This window comes from Cyprinus carpio, chromosome B7 (genome assembly GCF_018340385.1).
Source record: "Cyprinus carpio isolate SPL01 chromosome B7, ASM1834038v1, whole genome shotgun sequence".
NCBI lineage: Eukaryota > Metazoa > Chordata > Actinopteri > Cypriniformes > Cyprinidae > Cyprinus > Cyprinus carpio.
In genome coordinates, this window is record NC_056603.1 from 4952813 (window position 1) to 4969113 (window position 16301).

A 16301-nucleotide genomic window follows, 5' to 3' on the forward strand; every position below is an offset into this window, starting at 1 on the left:
TATGTTACCTCAACGAAATCCTCAAAACATCCTCAAATGTTGCAGGAAGAATGTTTTAGCTTTGTTAGACTGTCACATTAGAAAAACGTTTTGAACAAAACATGTCATCCCCTCAAGCCTCAATGATGTTCGTATAATGTTCTACTAATGTTGCTGAGAGAATGTTCTTCATTTGTTATCTTGAAACATTGTGTCAATAAGTTTTTGAGAATATTTTATAATCTGTTTCCTCAACAACATCCTCAAAATGTTGCGGATAAAATGTTCTATCTTTGTTAAACCGTCACATTTGAAGAACGTTTTAAATAAAACATTTGATCACCTCAAGTCTCAAAGATGTTCGTATAATGTTCTACTAATGTGGCTGAGAGAATGTTCTTCATTTGTTGTCTTGAAACATTGTGCTAATGAGTTTTTGAGAACATTTTATAATGTGTTTCCTCAACAGCATCCTCAAAACATCCTCAAAATGTTGCGGATTAAATGTTCTAGCTTTGTTAAACCGTCACATTTGAAGAACATTTCAAACAAAACATTTGATCACCTCAAGCCTCAAAGATGTTCGTATAATGTTCTACTAATGTGGCTGAGAGAATGTTCTTCATTTGTTGTCTTGAAACATTGTACCAAAGTGTTTTTGAGAACATTTTATAATCTGTTACCTCAACAACATCCTCAAAATGTTGTGGATAAAAGGTTTTATCTTTGTTAAACCGTCACATTAAAAGAATGTTTTAAACAAAACATTTCATCATCTCAAGCCTCAAAGTTGTTCTTATAACGTTCTACTAATGTGGCTGAGAGAATGTTCTTCATTTGTTATCTTGAAACATTGTGCCAGTGTGTTTTTGAGAACATTTTATAATCTGTTTCCTCAACAACATCCTCAAAATGTTGTGGTTAAAATGTTTTATCTTTGTTAAATCGTCACATTTAAAGAACGTTTTAAATAAAACATTTGATCACCTCAAACCTCAAAGATGTTCGTATAACGTTCTACTAATGTGGCTGAGAGAATGTTCTTCATTTGTTGTCTTGAAACATTGTGCTAATGTGTTTTTCAGAACATTTTATAATCTGTTACCTCAACAACATCCTCAAAACATCCTCAAAATGTTTTGGATAAAATGTTCAATCTTTGTTAGACCGTCACATTAAAAGAATGTTTTAAACAAAACATTTCATCACCTCAAGCCTTAATGATGTTCTTAGAACGTTCTACTAATGTGGCTGAGAGAATGTTCTTCATTTGTTTTCTTGAAACATTGTGCTAATGTGTTTTTCAGAACATTTTATAATATGTTACCTCAACAACATCCTCAAAATGTTGCAGGAAGAATGTTTTAGCTTTGTTTACACTTAACGTTATAGGAACATTTTTTTTTAAATTATAAACATTCTTAGAACATTTTTTAAACATTACAGTCAAATGTTTTCTTTCAAACATTTAAAAATCTTTTACAGAATGTTAGCCAAAGTTCTGAGAACGTTCCCTGCTAGCTGGGTCTCCACTGATTGGCTAATGTAAATGTAAATGCAACTGTATCAGAGATGCTTTAAACTAGTTTCCTGCTCTTGTAACTCACATGTAAATACATTTACACAATGTGCACCTCTTTGTGATATATTATGTAGTTTCTGCTGTTAAAATGGCTTAAGTGAATGTGAACATGAATTTTAGTATTAGTATGTTAATCAATTGGGGGGGGGAGATCAAAGAGATTAATGTAAACGAAAGAAAGAGAATTTAAATTAAATGCAAGCATGATTTGTAATAGTGAATTAAATTTACTGTTATACAAGTTAAAATTATATGAAGACAGCAACAGTGCACCTGCACACAAGTGAAATATAATGTTCTCTGTGCCTATGATCTCCATAAACTAAGAGTTGTGTGTTGTTGTTGTTGTTGTCTTTTATTTGCATGTGTCACTAGATTGTGTGCATAGCACTCGACACAACAGATACTAATGATGATGCAGAATATGTTCAAAGTTTGTGAAAATATTGTTTAGTTTGGGATGCAGAAACATGCTGTTGGTCACTGACAGTATCACAGCTGAAAGAAAATGAAAACAAAAATGCAAAGTTGAGGTGGATTTTTCCCGTGAAGCTGCTGTGGAAACACAGTACTTCATTAATGAACAGACTCCAGTCTCTACCACATTCAAACTAACACTGTTCCAGAGAATTACACAAAGACCAACACATAAAAAGAAAAAGGGAAAAATGTGAATGAGGAAGAAGAATTTGTTTAATGATGTGATGCTGAATGAGAGCAGATATAATAATCACAGTTTAAAGCTGAAGACAGAAACATCAGACTCAGGACAGAGACACACGACCTCTAAAGTAAGAATAACTTTAATTATTTAACTAGAATTACACTTTGAGATATTAATATTGTCTTAATAATTGTGTACAGTGCATTTATGTTCCTGTTAAAATGTTTTTTTTTTATTGTCATTGAAATCATGTGTTACACCGAAATCGGTGAATTTTCATTTTTATACAGTATATTTTCTCTTCAGAAATGAATCAAGCTCTATATTTAATTCTTCTTCTCATTGGTGAGTGTGTTTGTGGTTTTAGTTTCATTAGGTTTGATCCTGTTATGAAAAGCATTAAAGCAGTGTCTCTCTTTCACAGCTCTCTGCTCCGTATCTGAATGTGTTCAGCGTCAGTATCACTTTATAAATGAGAGGAAGACCTGGACTGAAGCTCAGAGATACTGCAGAGAGAAATACACAGATCTGGCCACCGCTGACAACATGAACGACATGAACGAGCTGATGAAGAGTGTGAATGATGGAGGTTTTCAGTATGTCTGGATTGGGCTGCAGAAGACGGGTCGTGATGAATGGCAGTGGTCTTCAGGTGAACCTGCGCTCTATCTGAACTGGGCTCCTGGACAACCAGAAGGCAGTTTTTGTGGTATGATGAAAAATGGAAAGTTTGAGGATTTGCCATGTACTGATGTCCGAAATTTCATCTGCGACAACAGTGAGTGCAGCTATTTAAAATCACAACAACCATTCATTTATAGATTAAAGATTACTTTTTAATTTTATTGTGAATATACAGTAGAACAGACTGTGTATTTCTGTCAGACTTTCAGTTTTGATAGTTTCTGTATAGACACAATATTTAACAGGAAAAAAAAAACTTTATTTCAGTCATTATTATTTTTATTTATTTATTTATTGCTTTGTTTGTTTGTTTGTTTCTAACACAAGGGTAATTTGTCACAATAAGAACCTGCTAATGAAGAGATTAATGGAAAAAAAATAGAGAGAAAGAGAGACTGGTATGGATGTAGTTGTTAATAATCATAATAATATTTTGATAATAATTACTTTACAGCAGAGATTAGAGGTGATACAGCTTGATGTTTCCAGCTTTCAGTATATCAACACAAACATTAATTGTTACTTGTTGATTAGGTCTAGTCCATTAAAACATAAAACAATAGAGTATCAACTGTATTCATTTCTAAATGAATAATCTACTGTCCAAGTAAACGTTTCTGGGACTAGTCAACATTTTAGCTGCAGTGTAACAATGTCCTCTGTTTGACGATTCTCTCATCCGACTCTTTGTGTCTGAATCCAGTTTTCTAGAGAGACGTACAGTATAAGGAAACATAATGGACAAACAGAAAGAGCTTTATAATAATCATGATGTTCCCAGATGTTACTTCATCTTAAATATGTTACATCTTTAAAATAATCCTAAATATATTGTGAATATTCAATAAATCACTAGCTGTGGAAGCGGCTCAAGTTGTTTCTGATGTTTCCACCGCTGCTCCTGTTCACATCCAAGCCATAAAGCAGCATACGAATAATGTACAAATGGATTCATAAGTCATCTCTCTCTTTTTTTCTTTTTTTTTTCTTAAAGCAAACACAGGACTCGTCTTTATCAATCAGATGAAGAGTTGGAGAGATGCTCAGAGTTACTGCAGACAGAATCACATTGATCTGGTCAGTGTGAGAAACCAGGATGAGAATCAACAGGTTCAGAAGATCATTAGTGATAATAATTTATCTGGATCACATGTCTGGATCGGTCTGTTCAGAGTCAGAGATCCATGGCAGTGGTCAGATCAGAGTGACTCCTCATTCAGAGACTGGGACACTGTTGAACCTAATAATCAGGGAGGTAATGAAAACTGTACAGTTGTGAAACTGAATGCTCAGGGAAAATGGAACGACATCTCTTGCACCAGTCAATTTCCTTTTGTGTGTCATGAAGGTGAGTAGATCCTCACAAAACACACTCACTCCATCATCACCTCCAGATCTCTTAAAGTTCACTCTACATGTCTGACATGACAAATTCATCCCCAGTGTTTGTTCTACATGTTGTTTTTGATCAGTCTCTCTCTAGTTTCTGCTTGTGCTTTGTTTGGTTTCCAGATAAACTGATTGTGATCAGAGAGAATCTGACGTGGTCTGAAGCTCTGAGATACTGCAGACAGAATCATGTGGATCTGGTCTCGGTTCATTCAGAAGAGATTCAGCGTCGTGTGATGAACGTGGTTAAACGAGCGTCTACTGCGGAGGTGTGGTTGGGTTTGCGTCACTCCTGCATTTTGGGCGTCTGGTTCTGGGTGAGTGGAGACACTGTGTGCTATCAGAACTGGGCTCCAGGGAACGGTACATCAGAGGAGGACTGTGAACACACAGTGAGATCTGGAGCAGTTCAGTCTGGAGGAGATCAGCGCTGGATCAGCCGTCCTGAGACTCACAAACTCAACTTCATCTGCAGCAGATATTAAGAGTGAAAGGATGAACAGAACTTCATGTAAGATAAGAAGTGCTTGTGTGTTTACTCCCTTTAACTTCATTTTCATTCATCACTTTGTAAAGGAATAATTTGAACAGTTTTTGTCTCAACAGGCAGTCGCACCTGAGGGTTAAAAATACAGAAACGTTTTGCTCACTCAACACGTGTGTGTGTGTGTGTGTGTGTGTGTGTGTGTGTGTGTTTGTTTGTGTTTGTTTGTGTGTGTGTGTGTGTTTGTTTGTTTGTGTGTGTGTTTGTGTTTTTTTTTGTGTGTGTGCGTGTTTGTTTGTGTGTGTGTGTTTGTGTGTTCTGTACAGGCGAGTGTGTGTGTGTGTGTGTGTGTGTGTGTGTGTGTGTGTGTGTGTGTGTGTGTGTGTGTGTGTGTGTGTGTGTGTGTGTCATTTACTAACTTTATTGAATTTTGTGATCATCAAAGGGCATCATAGACTCTCAATTAGATATACATTTATACTAGTTTCTATTTCATCATGATATAAATAATATAACTGCAGTGTGTGATATGAGGTTTATTAAATGTATTATTTGTGTTTAAATGATCTGTGTACGGTGTTACGGCTACTTCTCTCTCTTATATTGAGTTTCATGTATCAATGTCTTTAGATTAGAAATGACTGGTTGAATATGAATCAGTGAACACCGACATTGTGTCTCAGCTAAATGAAGTAATGTTTATTCTTTAAGGAGTGAAGGTTGGGTATAAAATCTCTAGAATTATTTTGCACGAAACATTAAAGAATGTGTCAACAACAGCAGCTCAGATAAACTCCTGTACAACCAGCAATCCCATCTGTTTCTTTGACTGTTTCCCAACATCAGAATTATAAAATCCAGCTTGGTTTCAATCATAATTGATTAAGCTCGGCCACTGTATGTTTCTGGGAAAAATGGCCCGAATGAAACGGTGAATCTATTGCAGGGCAATAAATAAATAAAATTAGCACTGTTAATAATAAGCATAGAAATAAACTATGCTGACTAATTGTTGCTAATTAGATAAAATTAATAAACAGTTTAACCAAACTTATTTTACCTGGAAGAATTACAGTACTAACTCTATTTCTGTATGTAAAAGTCTGTGGGAAATATCTCTGCTGTGTACCTGATGGCAGCTGTCACACACAGTTGCTAGGTGACAGGAGCGATGGGGGGGAACAGCTGGTGATACAAACAGGAAATCTTCATAGTCTCATTTAACAACGGCCACTTTGACTTTGAAGGATGCAGCCGCTGAATTGGGATGCAGTTACAGTGTAACTTTCCTGTTGTTGCAATAAAACAGATAAATAAGACTGAATTAAATGTAAATAAATATAATAACACTCACTGTTTATCCTAATGTGTCAAATCAGAGATGCAAATATTGTCCAGACTGAATGTCTAAATGTGGTGTGGACATAAACAAATGAATGAGGATGTGTTTACATGCAAACATAACCATGTTTTATCTGAGATCTAAGCGTCTGGACCATGCCTGCAAAATTAGCTGACAGAACTATTCCAAACAATTTGGGCACAAGTTACTGTCCTTCAAGAATTCAAGGACGCCACCATAGTGCACCTTTACAAACACAAAGGAAACAGACAGATGTGTGATAACCACCAAGGAATCTCACTCCTCTGCACCTCAGGAAAAATCCTTGCAAGAATCCTCCTGAACCGTCTCACTGTGCACTTAGAGCAGGGTTTACTCCCCGAGAGCCAGTGTGGCTTCAGGAAAGAACGAGGAACAGTAAACATGATATTTGCTGACGGACAACCTCAAGAGAAGTGCCAGGAACCAAATGTTGACCTGTTGTGAGGGGTTTTGGAAGATCATGAGTAAGTTTAGTTGCCCTGAAATAATTATTTGCATAGTATGCCAATTCCACAACGGCATGCAGGCTTGTGTGCTTGATGATTGAGATCTAGCTTTCGTAGTTACAAACGGAGAGAAGCAAGCCTGCGTGTTTGCCCCCACACTGTTCAACACGATATTTCCTGCAATGCTGACAGATAAGTAGATAAGTTCAAGGTCTGTGTAGTCAGTCTATGTCATTATACTTCCATTACATCATGTTTGTTGATGACTGTGCCCTGAATATGTGAAGTGCTTGTGACATTCAGGACAGCCTGGAACTGTTCTCCACTGAACTGTTCTCCACTGCATGCAACAACTTTGGCCCGACTATTAGCATAATGAAGACTGTGGTGATGTACCAGCCTGCCCCACAAAAACCTTACCAGGAGCCCACAGTGACAGTGAACAACCAGACGCTGTCAGCAGTGGACAAGTTCACCTATCTAGGGAGCACCCTATCATGCAACGTGAATATCAATGATGACACAGACATTAGAGTAGACAAGACCTTTAGCAGACATCGCTCATCAATTCAGGATCAAAAAGGGATCAGCTTGACCACCAAGCTGAAGGTCTACAGGGCAGGAGTCCTATCTGCCCTCCTTCATGCCTCTGAAACTTGGACAGTGTACCAGCAACATGCCAAGAAGCTGAACCACTTCCACCTCTGGACTGCTGAAAGTGAAGTGGCAAAATAAAGTCCCCGACACAGACATATTCGAAAGGACAAACATGCTGCAAAAACATCAGCTCAGCTGAGCCAGAAACATTGTGAGATTGTCCAACAAACGTCTAATAAAACGCTTCCTGTATGGAGAGGTGAAAATGACAGAAAAAGAGGTTCAAAGACACTTTAAAAGCCTCAATGAAAGATTTTGGCATTGACTACTCTTCATGGGAAGACCTTGACCTCGAATGTTCAGCCTGGCACCTTGCTGTAACAGATGGGGCCACGCTCTCAGAGCAGCTGAGCATTGAGACACTGAAGAAAAAAAGAGCTGCAAGCAAAGCCTGAGCGAGCAACAATCACATGACAGAGACACCCCAAGTCTTTGATCTGGCTGTTTAGCCAGAGACATTTTCAGGCTCAGATTGGCCTTACCAGCCATCTGCAAACCCATGTTTCTCTCTCCTAGATGACACTGGATGAAGTTGGTCATCTTCTTAATAGAAAGACTTCATGTTTTATAAACAATCAAACAAAGAGCCTACAGTAAACAGCAGGAGTAAGAAACAAAACTAAATATTTTTTTTACAAATAAATGAACTCTAAAAAATGAAAAAAAAATTTTTTATACTGATAGCAGTTTTTTTTTTTTTTTATGATATTTTACTTTTTTGTAAGATATATAATATCTGAAAGAGTGTGCAGCAGGCAGCAATGCTGTGGATGTGGGAAAGTGTTCAGTGGATGCTGGTGAATGTGATAATGTCAGTAGTGGGGTTTGGAGTGGATCAGAGATCACCACTGAGGGAGCCGGAGAGTCATGGAGCTCACAAACATCTGTTGGTCTGTCACAGAGAGACATGGACCAGCTGACCAAGAGAGGTGATGTTCAGTTCATTGATATTGATTCTGACAGTGAGGAATCTGATATTGTAGATTATCTCACTGTTTTTGGTTCTCAGGGAAGTTCTGCAGAGAAAAAATGCAACTTCCAAATGAAGCCATCATATTATATGGTGCAACCAATTAACAAGTTTGTTGATGACACTTTTAATTAGCAAAGAACAAAATTAAAGAAGTATTTCTCTGATTTGTAACTTTTTTTCTGAATTATTGTGCTATGGCTATGAGGAAAGCATTACTAGACGAGACTGATCAACCCAAATGATATAAACTTAAAAACACGTGGCCACTGTAAAAAAATAATAATAAAAAAAAAAAAAATAGATTAAATGATTAATAGGATGTGATAATGTGATTAATAGGGTGATGTTTTGGGTTATTATTTGCATTTTCTTTTGTTCCTAAGGGCAACCTTAAAGATTGTGACTTTTAATTTTAATGGTTGTTGGGAAAAAGAAAAGAGAGTTGTTTTATTTGATTATCTGCGTTTAAAGCAAGCAGATGTTATTTTATTACAGAAAGCACATAGAGTTCAGCAGACTCAAGCACAGTGGATGTGGATCGGAAAGGCAATATTTCATTACACCACGGAACAATCCTGAGTGCAGTTGCTGCCATCCTATTTTTGCTCCACGTGTCTGTAGTCATCCAGAAATGGTTGAGGTAATGCCTGGTCGGATTCTGAGAGATGATATTGTTTTTGTGATACAAATTTTCCTTTTTCAATGTGTATGCTCCAAATATTGGTCGAGAACATATTGTGTTTTAAAAAAATACATTGATGCTTTATAAAAGTGTACTCAGGGAAACATTCTTGTTCTTGGTGGAGATTTGAATTGTTCTGTTAATCCAGATCTGGTTAGGAATCACAATGAACCTCATCCATCTGCTGAAAATTGAAAGAAATTAGTTAATGATCATAATTAAGTTGATTTGTGAAGGGAGGCCTTTCCTGCGATTAGACAATACACATGATTAAAAGCTCATTCTAATAATATATCAGGAGCTAGGCTTGACTGTTGCTATGTTGAGAAAGTGGGGAGTTGAATAAAGTTAAAGGTGTAATCTGCTGATTGTCCTGCAGGTGACCGAGTAACTCTGTCTTCTTACGATGCATGAGGGCTTTATTAACTAAGAAGGGTGCCACATACAGCTCTGTCCCAGTGCACTCTTGAACACACAGGTAACTTTACAAGAGGAAACTATGGTAAATTAACATTGCAAAATAATGAACAGTTACCTTGCTGAACTGAAGAAAGTGTTGAATCTGACTGGTTTCTACTGCAAAAATAGATCAATTACTGTATTGTGATTCAGAATAAAAACTTGCTCTTTACAGATCTACAGCAGCATGCTGTATAGCTACACATTCTCACTCCCAACTCGTCACATACTGACGCTTCGTCAGGACCCCTTGGCGTCACTTTTTGACGCTCAGGGTACACCTTTAGGTCATTTTTAGGTCATGTGCAGGGTCCTCCATTTCTTTAAATTAAAATCCTTGGCGTCAATATGCCGACGTGAAAGGCACTGGGCATTTTATTCTGATGATTAACTTATATATTGGGTAATAATATTGCCGTTATAGCATATATGTTGGGGTGTAATTTTTAATTTAAAATTTACATTACACTATTTAAACTTTTATGATCACATAATCGAACCCCTGCCCCTAAACCTTCCATCTGTCGATTAAACACAAGATATAACAGGCAGATAGAGCTACAGTCACAATTTATTAAAAAATTATTAATATTCCAAGTCTCCCGAGGCAAAATGATTGATTTGTGAGAGGAATAGACACGATCAGCGTCTCCGTCTGCTGTAAAGCTCAGATCCTGTGTGTAGTCTGTGTGTGAATTCAACAAATACCACCAGAAGAAGCCTTACGTCAGCTTTTTTTGTGTGAAATGCTATTGGCTCTTGTGTATCTCGTGACTGATTGTGTCATGCTAAGGTCAGGAGTATCTTTTTAAATGAGCGGGATCATTTTCAGTGATTAAAACCTTATGTTTTACTCTCTTCTTCACATAAAGACATCGTATGGCTTCAGAAGACTTGGAATGCAACAGGACTTGTTTGTAATGTTTTTATACTGCTTCTTTATGTTCAGTTTCTGCAAATACCTGTGACTGTACTGTTATTTCCCTGTTGTGTGTTTATATTGTTCAGAAGTTATAGGTTTAGTTACAGAAGTTTGTTACAGTGCTGTTTTAGGATGATTTGGGTAATTTTTTTTTATCTTTTATTTTATTTATTTTTTTAAGTCTGTCAGAAATGTCTGTGCTGTGTAGCTGATGGCAGCTGTCACACAGTCGCTAGGCAACAGGAGGATGGCGGGAACAGGTGGTGATGCAAACAGTAAATCCTCCATAGACAGTCTCATTTAATAACGTTCATTTCAATCTTTGTGGACTTTGAGGCATCAGGCCTTTGAATTGAGACACATTTACAGTCTAACTTTTCTGCAATAAAACTAACAAATGAATAGGACTGAATGAAATGTAATCAAATGTGACTAAAATAATAACACTTGTTGTTTATGCTTCTGTTTCACGTCAGAGATGTAAATACTGTCCATCCAGAACATCTAAATGTGGTGTGGACATAAACAAATGAACGAGGATGTGTTTACATGCAAACATATTCATGTTTTATAAACAAGCAAAAAAAAAAAAAAAAAAAAAAAACAGCAGACAGCAGGAATAGGAAATTAAACAATATTAGAATTTTCACAAAGAGATGAATTCTAAATTCTAAAAAATGTAACAATGTTTTCATCTTTGCATTCCATTCAATCACAATCGATCATCTAGGTTGAGTATCCAGACACATTTCTTCTGAAACAGAAGCAGATGATGTTATTTAATTTTGGATGATGAGAGTCTTTTCTAACATTATGAATGGATCTCAGGGTAATAAGTACACAATATATGAGCAGATCAATGCAGGCTGCTCAGAGTCTTCCTCTCGTCTCTGTTGCTCATGTCTGCTGTGTCTGATCTTCATCAGCAGGGGCCTTGGCTCTCAGAAGAGGAAAAAGAAGAAACCCGAGATAAGAAAGGGAAGAATCTCTCTTTCTTCTTCATCTTGTCTTTTTTCAATTCCTCAAACTGTTCACGCAATACAAAAATCATTCTCAATAATCACAAGTATTCTTTCAGCTCACACACTGGAGCCTCAGATGGAGGGTTTTCGAGGCTGTCAGTCACCAGTATCACCGTCTTCACTAACGACCTCAACCCTCATCAGTCAGATCGTTAGTGGGTTATTTGTTTAAAAAAGCATCATGTAAAAAGTGGCTCAACAGGAATATAAAAATGCATTTCAAACTGAACAGAGTTGTGCTACCCACTTATAATATTATAATAGCCACTTAGTTTTAAGTGTCAAAATGTAAATTAAGAATGTTCATATGTATGTAATTTTGTTAAATAAGGTTCATTTTCATATTGACTGATACTGACGGACACAGATGTCAGTATGAAAATTGGAAAGAGGGAAGTGGAAAGAGATGGACAAATACACAAATATAGAGGAAGTAAAACATGAAATGGTTTTTTTTTTAGAGTAGTAAACAAATGATGTGACGCTGATTCATGAAAGCAGATATAATAATCACACAGTTTAAAGCTTGAGACAGAAACATCAGACTCAGGACAGAGACACACAACCTCTAAAGTAAGAACAACTCATATGTTCATTCTTAGACTTTTAGATGTTAATATTATCTGAAGTGTTGTGAATCCTGTTATGCCGCTAAGATGTTTTTTTTTTTTTTTTAATTTTCATGGTGTTTTACTCTGAGATGAAAATTAGAGTATTTGAGTTTTTTAATTTGTTTCGTCCTCAGAAATGGACCAAACTCTGTATTTCATTCTTCTTCTCATTGGTGAGTGTGTTTGTGGTTTTATTTATGGTTTATAGGTTCATTGGGTTTGATCCTGTTATGAAAAGCATTAAAGCAGTGCCTCTCTTTCACAGCTCTCTGCTCCGTATCTGAATGTGTTCAGCGTCAGTATCACTTTATAAATGAGGAGAAGACCTGGACTGAAGCTCAGAGATACTGCAGAGAGAAATACACAGATCTGGCCACCGCTGACAACATGAACGACATGAACGAGCTGAAGAAGAGTGTGAATGGTGGAAGTGTTCAAGATGTCTGGATTGGGCTGCAGAGGACGGGTCGAGATAAATGGCAGTGGTCTTCAGGTGAACCTGCGCTCTATCTGAACTGGGCTCCTGGACAACCAGAAGGCAGTTTTTGTGGTATGATGAAAAATGGAAAGTTTGAGGATTTGCCATGTAGTAATGTCCGACATTTCATCTGCAACAACAGTGAGTGCAGCTATTTAAAATCACAACACCTGTTAATTTATAGATGTACATTTAAAGATTACTTTTTAATTTTATTGTGAATATAGAACAGACTGTGTATATCTGTCAGACTTTCAGTTTTGATACAGTTTCTGTATAGACACAATATTTTCCAGAAAAAAAAAAAAACTTTATTTCAATCATTATTTTTATTTATTTATTTATTGGTTTGTTTGTTTGTTTCTAACACAGGGGTAATTTGTCACAATAAGAACCTGCAAATGAAGAGACTAAAGGAAAAAAAAAATTAGAGAGAAAGAGTGACTGGATCTAGTTGTTAATAATCATAATAATAATTTGATAATAATTATAATAATTACTTTACAGCAGAGATTAGAGGTGATACAGCTTGATGTTTTCAGCTTTCAGTATATCAACACAAACATTAATTGTTACTTGTTGATTAGGTCTAGTCCATTAAAACATAAAACAATAGAATATCAACTGTATTAATTTCTAAATGAATAATCTACTGTCCAAGTAAAACTTGTAAACGGACTAGTCAACATTTTAGCTGCAGAGTAACAATGTCCTCTGTTTGACGATTCTCTCATCTGACTCTTTGTGTCTGAATCCAGTTTTCTAGAGATTCAAGATTCAAGATTTTTATTTGTCACATACATGATTATATAGAGAATATATAACCAGTTGTGAAATGTGAGTAAGGTTCGCTCCATGGACAGTGCAATTATTAAAGAATACAACACAGAGGAAAATATACATAAATATAGGTATGAAAGAATGGAATAAAAGTAAACAATAAAAATAAAAGAATAAAATATAAAAAAATATGTATACTGTAGAATTAAATATAGAATAGAACATAATGTGCATGAAAGTATACTGTAGTCTTAAATATTAAGTACAGGAATGTACAAACAGGTTGTGAAACTGTCAGTATGTCAATGTGAGGTATAGAATGATGAATATATTACTGATAAAGTGAATATTAAGTGGAGACATAAAGATGTTAGGAGGCTGGTTTTGAGTTTAGGAGCCTGATGGTCTGGGGGAAGAAACTCCTCCTAAGTCTCTCGGTTTTTGACATCAGGCTACGGAAGCGCTTACCAGATGGCAGAAAAGTGAAAAGATGGTTACTGGGGTGAATGGAGTCCTTGATGATTTTAACAGCTCTGCTTTTGCAGCGTTTGAGGTAGATGTCCTGCAGAAAGGGGAGAGCAGACCCTGAGATGCGCTCAGCTAAGCGCACAACTCTCTGCAGGGCTTTGCAGTCTTGACTGGAGCTGTTTCCATACCACACTGATATACACTGAGTCAATACACTTTCTATGGCCCCTGAATTTCCTCAGCTGTCTCAGATGGTACAGTCTTTGCCTGGCTTTATTAACCTGAGTTTGGATGTCTGAACTCCAAGTCAGGTCCTCGGAGATATTTACACCGAGGTACTTGAAGCTGCTCACCCTCTCCACAGGGGTCCCGCTGATCATTAGAGGAGTATAGGGCTGCTGCTGTCTCTTCCTGAAGTCAACAATCAGCTCTTTAGTTCAGAGAGAGATAATTGTCCTGGCACCATGATGTTAATTTCTCTACCTCATCCAAGTATGCGGTCTTATTATTGTTATGAATGAGGCCCAGAACCACAGTATCATCAGCAAATTTGATTATACTGTAGATGTGGAGCTGTGGGAAGACACGCAGTCATGTGTGTAGAGAGAGTAGAGCAGGGGACTCAGGACACAGCCCTGTGGAGCTCCCACATTCAGGGTTATGGAGCTGGAGATGAACTGGCCTACTTTCACCGCTTGAGGTCTGCCAGTGAAGAAGTCTTGAATCCAGTTGCAGAGTGAAGAATTCAGGCCGAGGTCTATCAGTATAGAAGCTAGCTTGATGGGGACTATAGTACTGAAAGCTGAGCTATAGTCAATGAATAGCAGCCTTACATAGTTCCTGTTATTGCTATCAATGTGTGTGAGAGAAGAGTGCAGGATAGAGAGAGATATAAGGAAACATAATGGACAAACAGAAAGAGCTTTATAATAATCATGATGTTCCCAGATGTTACTTCATGATAAATATGTTACATCTTTAAAATAATCCTAAATAATCCTAGTAAATATAATTGTGAATATTCAATATATCACTAGCTGTAGAAGCAGCTCAAGTTGTTTCTGATGGTCAGATCCAAAGCAGCATAAGAATAATGAACAAACTGATTCATCAATCTTCTCTCTTTTTTTCTTTTTTCTTAAAGCAAACACAGGACTTGTCTTTATCAATCAGACGAAGAGTTGGAGTGACGCTCAGAGTTACTGCAGACAGAATCACATTGATCTGGTCAGTGTGAGAAACCAGGATGAGAATCAACAGGTTGAGCAGTTCATTAGTGATAATCATTTATCTGAATCACATGTCTGGATCGGTCTGTTCAGAGACTCATGGCAGTGGTCAGATCAGAGTGACTCCTCATTCAGAGACTGGGACACTAATCAACCTGATAATTGGGGAGGTAATGAAAACTGTACAGTTGTTAATGCTCAGGGAAAATGGAACGACATCTCTTGCACCAATCAATTTCCTTTTGTGTGTCATGAAGGTGAGTAGATCCTCACAAAACACACTCACTCCATCATCACCTCCAGATCTCTTAAAGTTCACTCTACATGTCTGACATGACAGATTCATCCCCAGTGTTTGTTCTGCATGTTGTTTTTGATCAGTCTCTCTCTAGTTTCTGCTTGTGCTTTGTTTGGTTTCCAGATAAACTGATTGTGATCAGAGAGAATCTGACGTGGTCTGAAGCTCTGAGATACTGCAGACAGAATCATGTGGATCTGGTCTCGGTTCATTCAGAAGAGATGCAGCGTCGTGTGATGAACGTGGTTAAACGAGCGTCTACTGCGGAGGTGTGGCTGGGTTTACACAACTACTGCATCATGAACATGTGGCTCTGGGTGAGTGGAGAGACTGTGTGCTATCAGAACTGGGCTCCAGGGAACGGAACGAAACCGGAAAACTGCAGACTTGAGAAGAGAAAAGGAGCAGTTCAGTCTGGAGGAGATCAGCGCTGGATCAGCCTTCCTGAAACTCACAAACTCAACTTCATCTGCAGCAGATATTAAGAGCGAAGAATCTTTTCTCTCTCTCTTTCTCTGATTTTATTTTATGGTTTGTTCAGAATAAATCTGCTTATTGTGCTTTAAAAGTTGCCAGAAGTCTGTTTTTAATTTCTGTATTTTAATTATGGAATAATGTGCTCTTAACAGCAATGTTTAATATGCTTTAGATGTCTAAAACACTAACATATTATATGTGTGGTCTCTTTTTTGTTTTGCACTATTCATTCATTAGAAATGACTGGTTGGATGTTGTTCTGTGAGCAGCAGCTCTTCAGAGAAATGTTCTTTGTTTCTCAGCAGAATTAAATCTGGTTATTCATAGAAAAGCAGAAATGAAGGTTGGGTATAAAATCTTGTGTTTGATCTAAACAGGAAAGATGAAAACCATGAGATAAACACAGAACATCAGCTCAAATAAACTTATGCAGCAAATATGTTTGTCTTCTGACTCTTGACTGATTTTCCTCTGATGTCACAGTGAAATTGTAAATTACGCGACCAGTCAAACATTTTTGAACAGTAAGATTTTTTTATGTGTTTTAAAAAAGTCTCTTCTGCTCACCAAGTCTGCATTTATTTCATCCAAAGAACAGCAAAAACAGTAAAATTTTGTGATTTCAATATATAT

The 16301-nt window shown here is 37.0% G+C and overlaps 2 protein-coding genes across 3 annotated transcripts; both read left to right on the forward strand.

The window, feature by feature from the left end:
- Window positions 1–2533: 2533 nt before the first annotated feature.
- Window positions 2534–4930, forward strand: LOC109059392 (C-type mannose receptor 2-like). 2 transcript variants are annotated; one of them, XM_042726788.1, is made up of 4 exons: window positions 2534–2570; window positions 2650–3003; window positions 3904–4261; window positions 4393–4930. In XM_042726788.1, the coding sequence occupies exons 1-4, from the start codon at window positions 2534–2536 to the stop codon at window positions 4781–4783; spliced, it is 1140 nt and encodes a 379-aa protein (XP_042582722.1). In that variant the 3' UTR covers window positions 4784–4930. The 2 variants fall into 2 exon arrangements, with proteins under 2 accessions (XP_042582722.1, XP_042582721.1); XM_042726787.1 differs by having other exon boundaries at window positions 3904–4257; window positions 4422–4930.
- A 6424-nt stretch (window positions 4931–11354) lies between these two features.
- Window positions 11355–16255, forward strand: LOC109059380 (C-type mannose receptor 2-like). Its single transcript, XM_042726815.1, has 5 exons — window positions 11355–11900; window positions 12073–12111; window positions 12204–12557; window positions 14809–15150; window positions 15315–16255. The coding sequence occupies exons 2-5, from the start codon at window positions 12075–12077 to the stop codon at window positions 15674–15676; spliced, it is 1095 nt and encodes a 364-aa protein (XP_042582749.1). The 5' UTR covers window positions 11355–11900; window positions 12073–12074; the 3' UTR covers window positions 15677–16255.
- The last annotated feature ends 46 nt before the right edge of the window (window positions 16256–16301 follow it).

Bases quoted from the DNA above. Each gene is read 5' to 3' on its own strand.
- LOC109059392 (XM_042726788.1), top strand. From the start codon at position 2,534: ATGAATCAAGCTCTATATTTAATTCTTCTTCTCATTG. The intron at 2,571-2,649 runs GTGAGTGTGTTT...TCTCTTTCACAG, and splicing joins TTTAATTCTTCTTCTCATTG to CTCTCTGCTCCGTATCTGAA. The intron at 4,262-4,392 runs GTAGATCCTCAC...GTCTCTCTCTAG, and splicing joins TTTGTGTGTCATGAAGGTGA to TTTCTGCTTGTGCTTTGTTT.
- LOC109059380 (XM_042726815.1), top strand. From the start codon at position 12,075: ATGGACCAAACTCTGTATTTCATTCTTCTTCTCATTG. The intron at 12,112-12,203 runs GTGAGTGTGTTT...TCTCTTTCACAG, and splicing joins TTTCATTCTTCTTCTCATTG to CTCTCTGCTCCGTATCTGAA. The intron at 12,558-14,808 runs GTGAGTGCAGCT...TTTTTCTTAAAG, and splicing joins ACATTTCATCTGCAACAACA to CAAACACAGGACTTGTCTTT.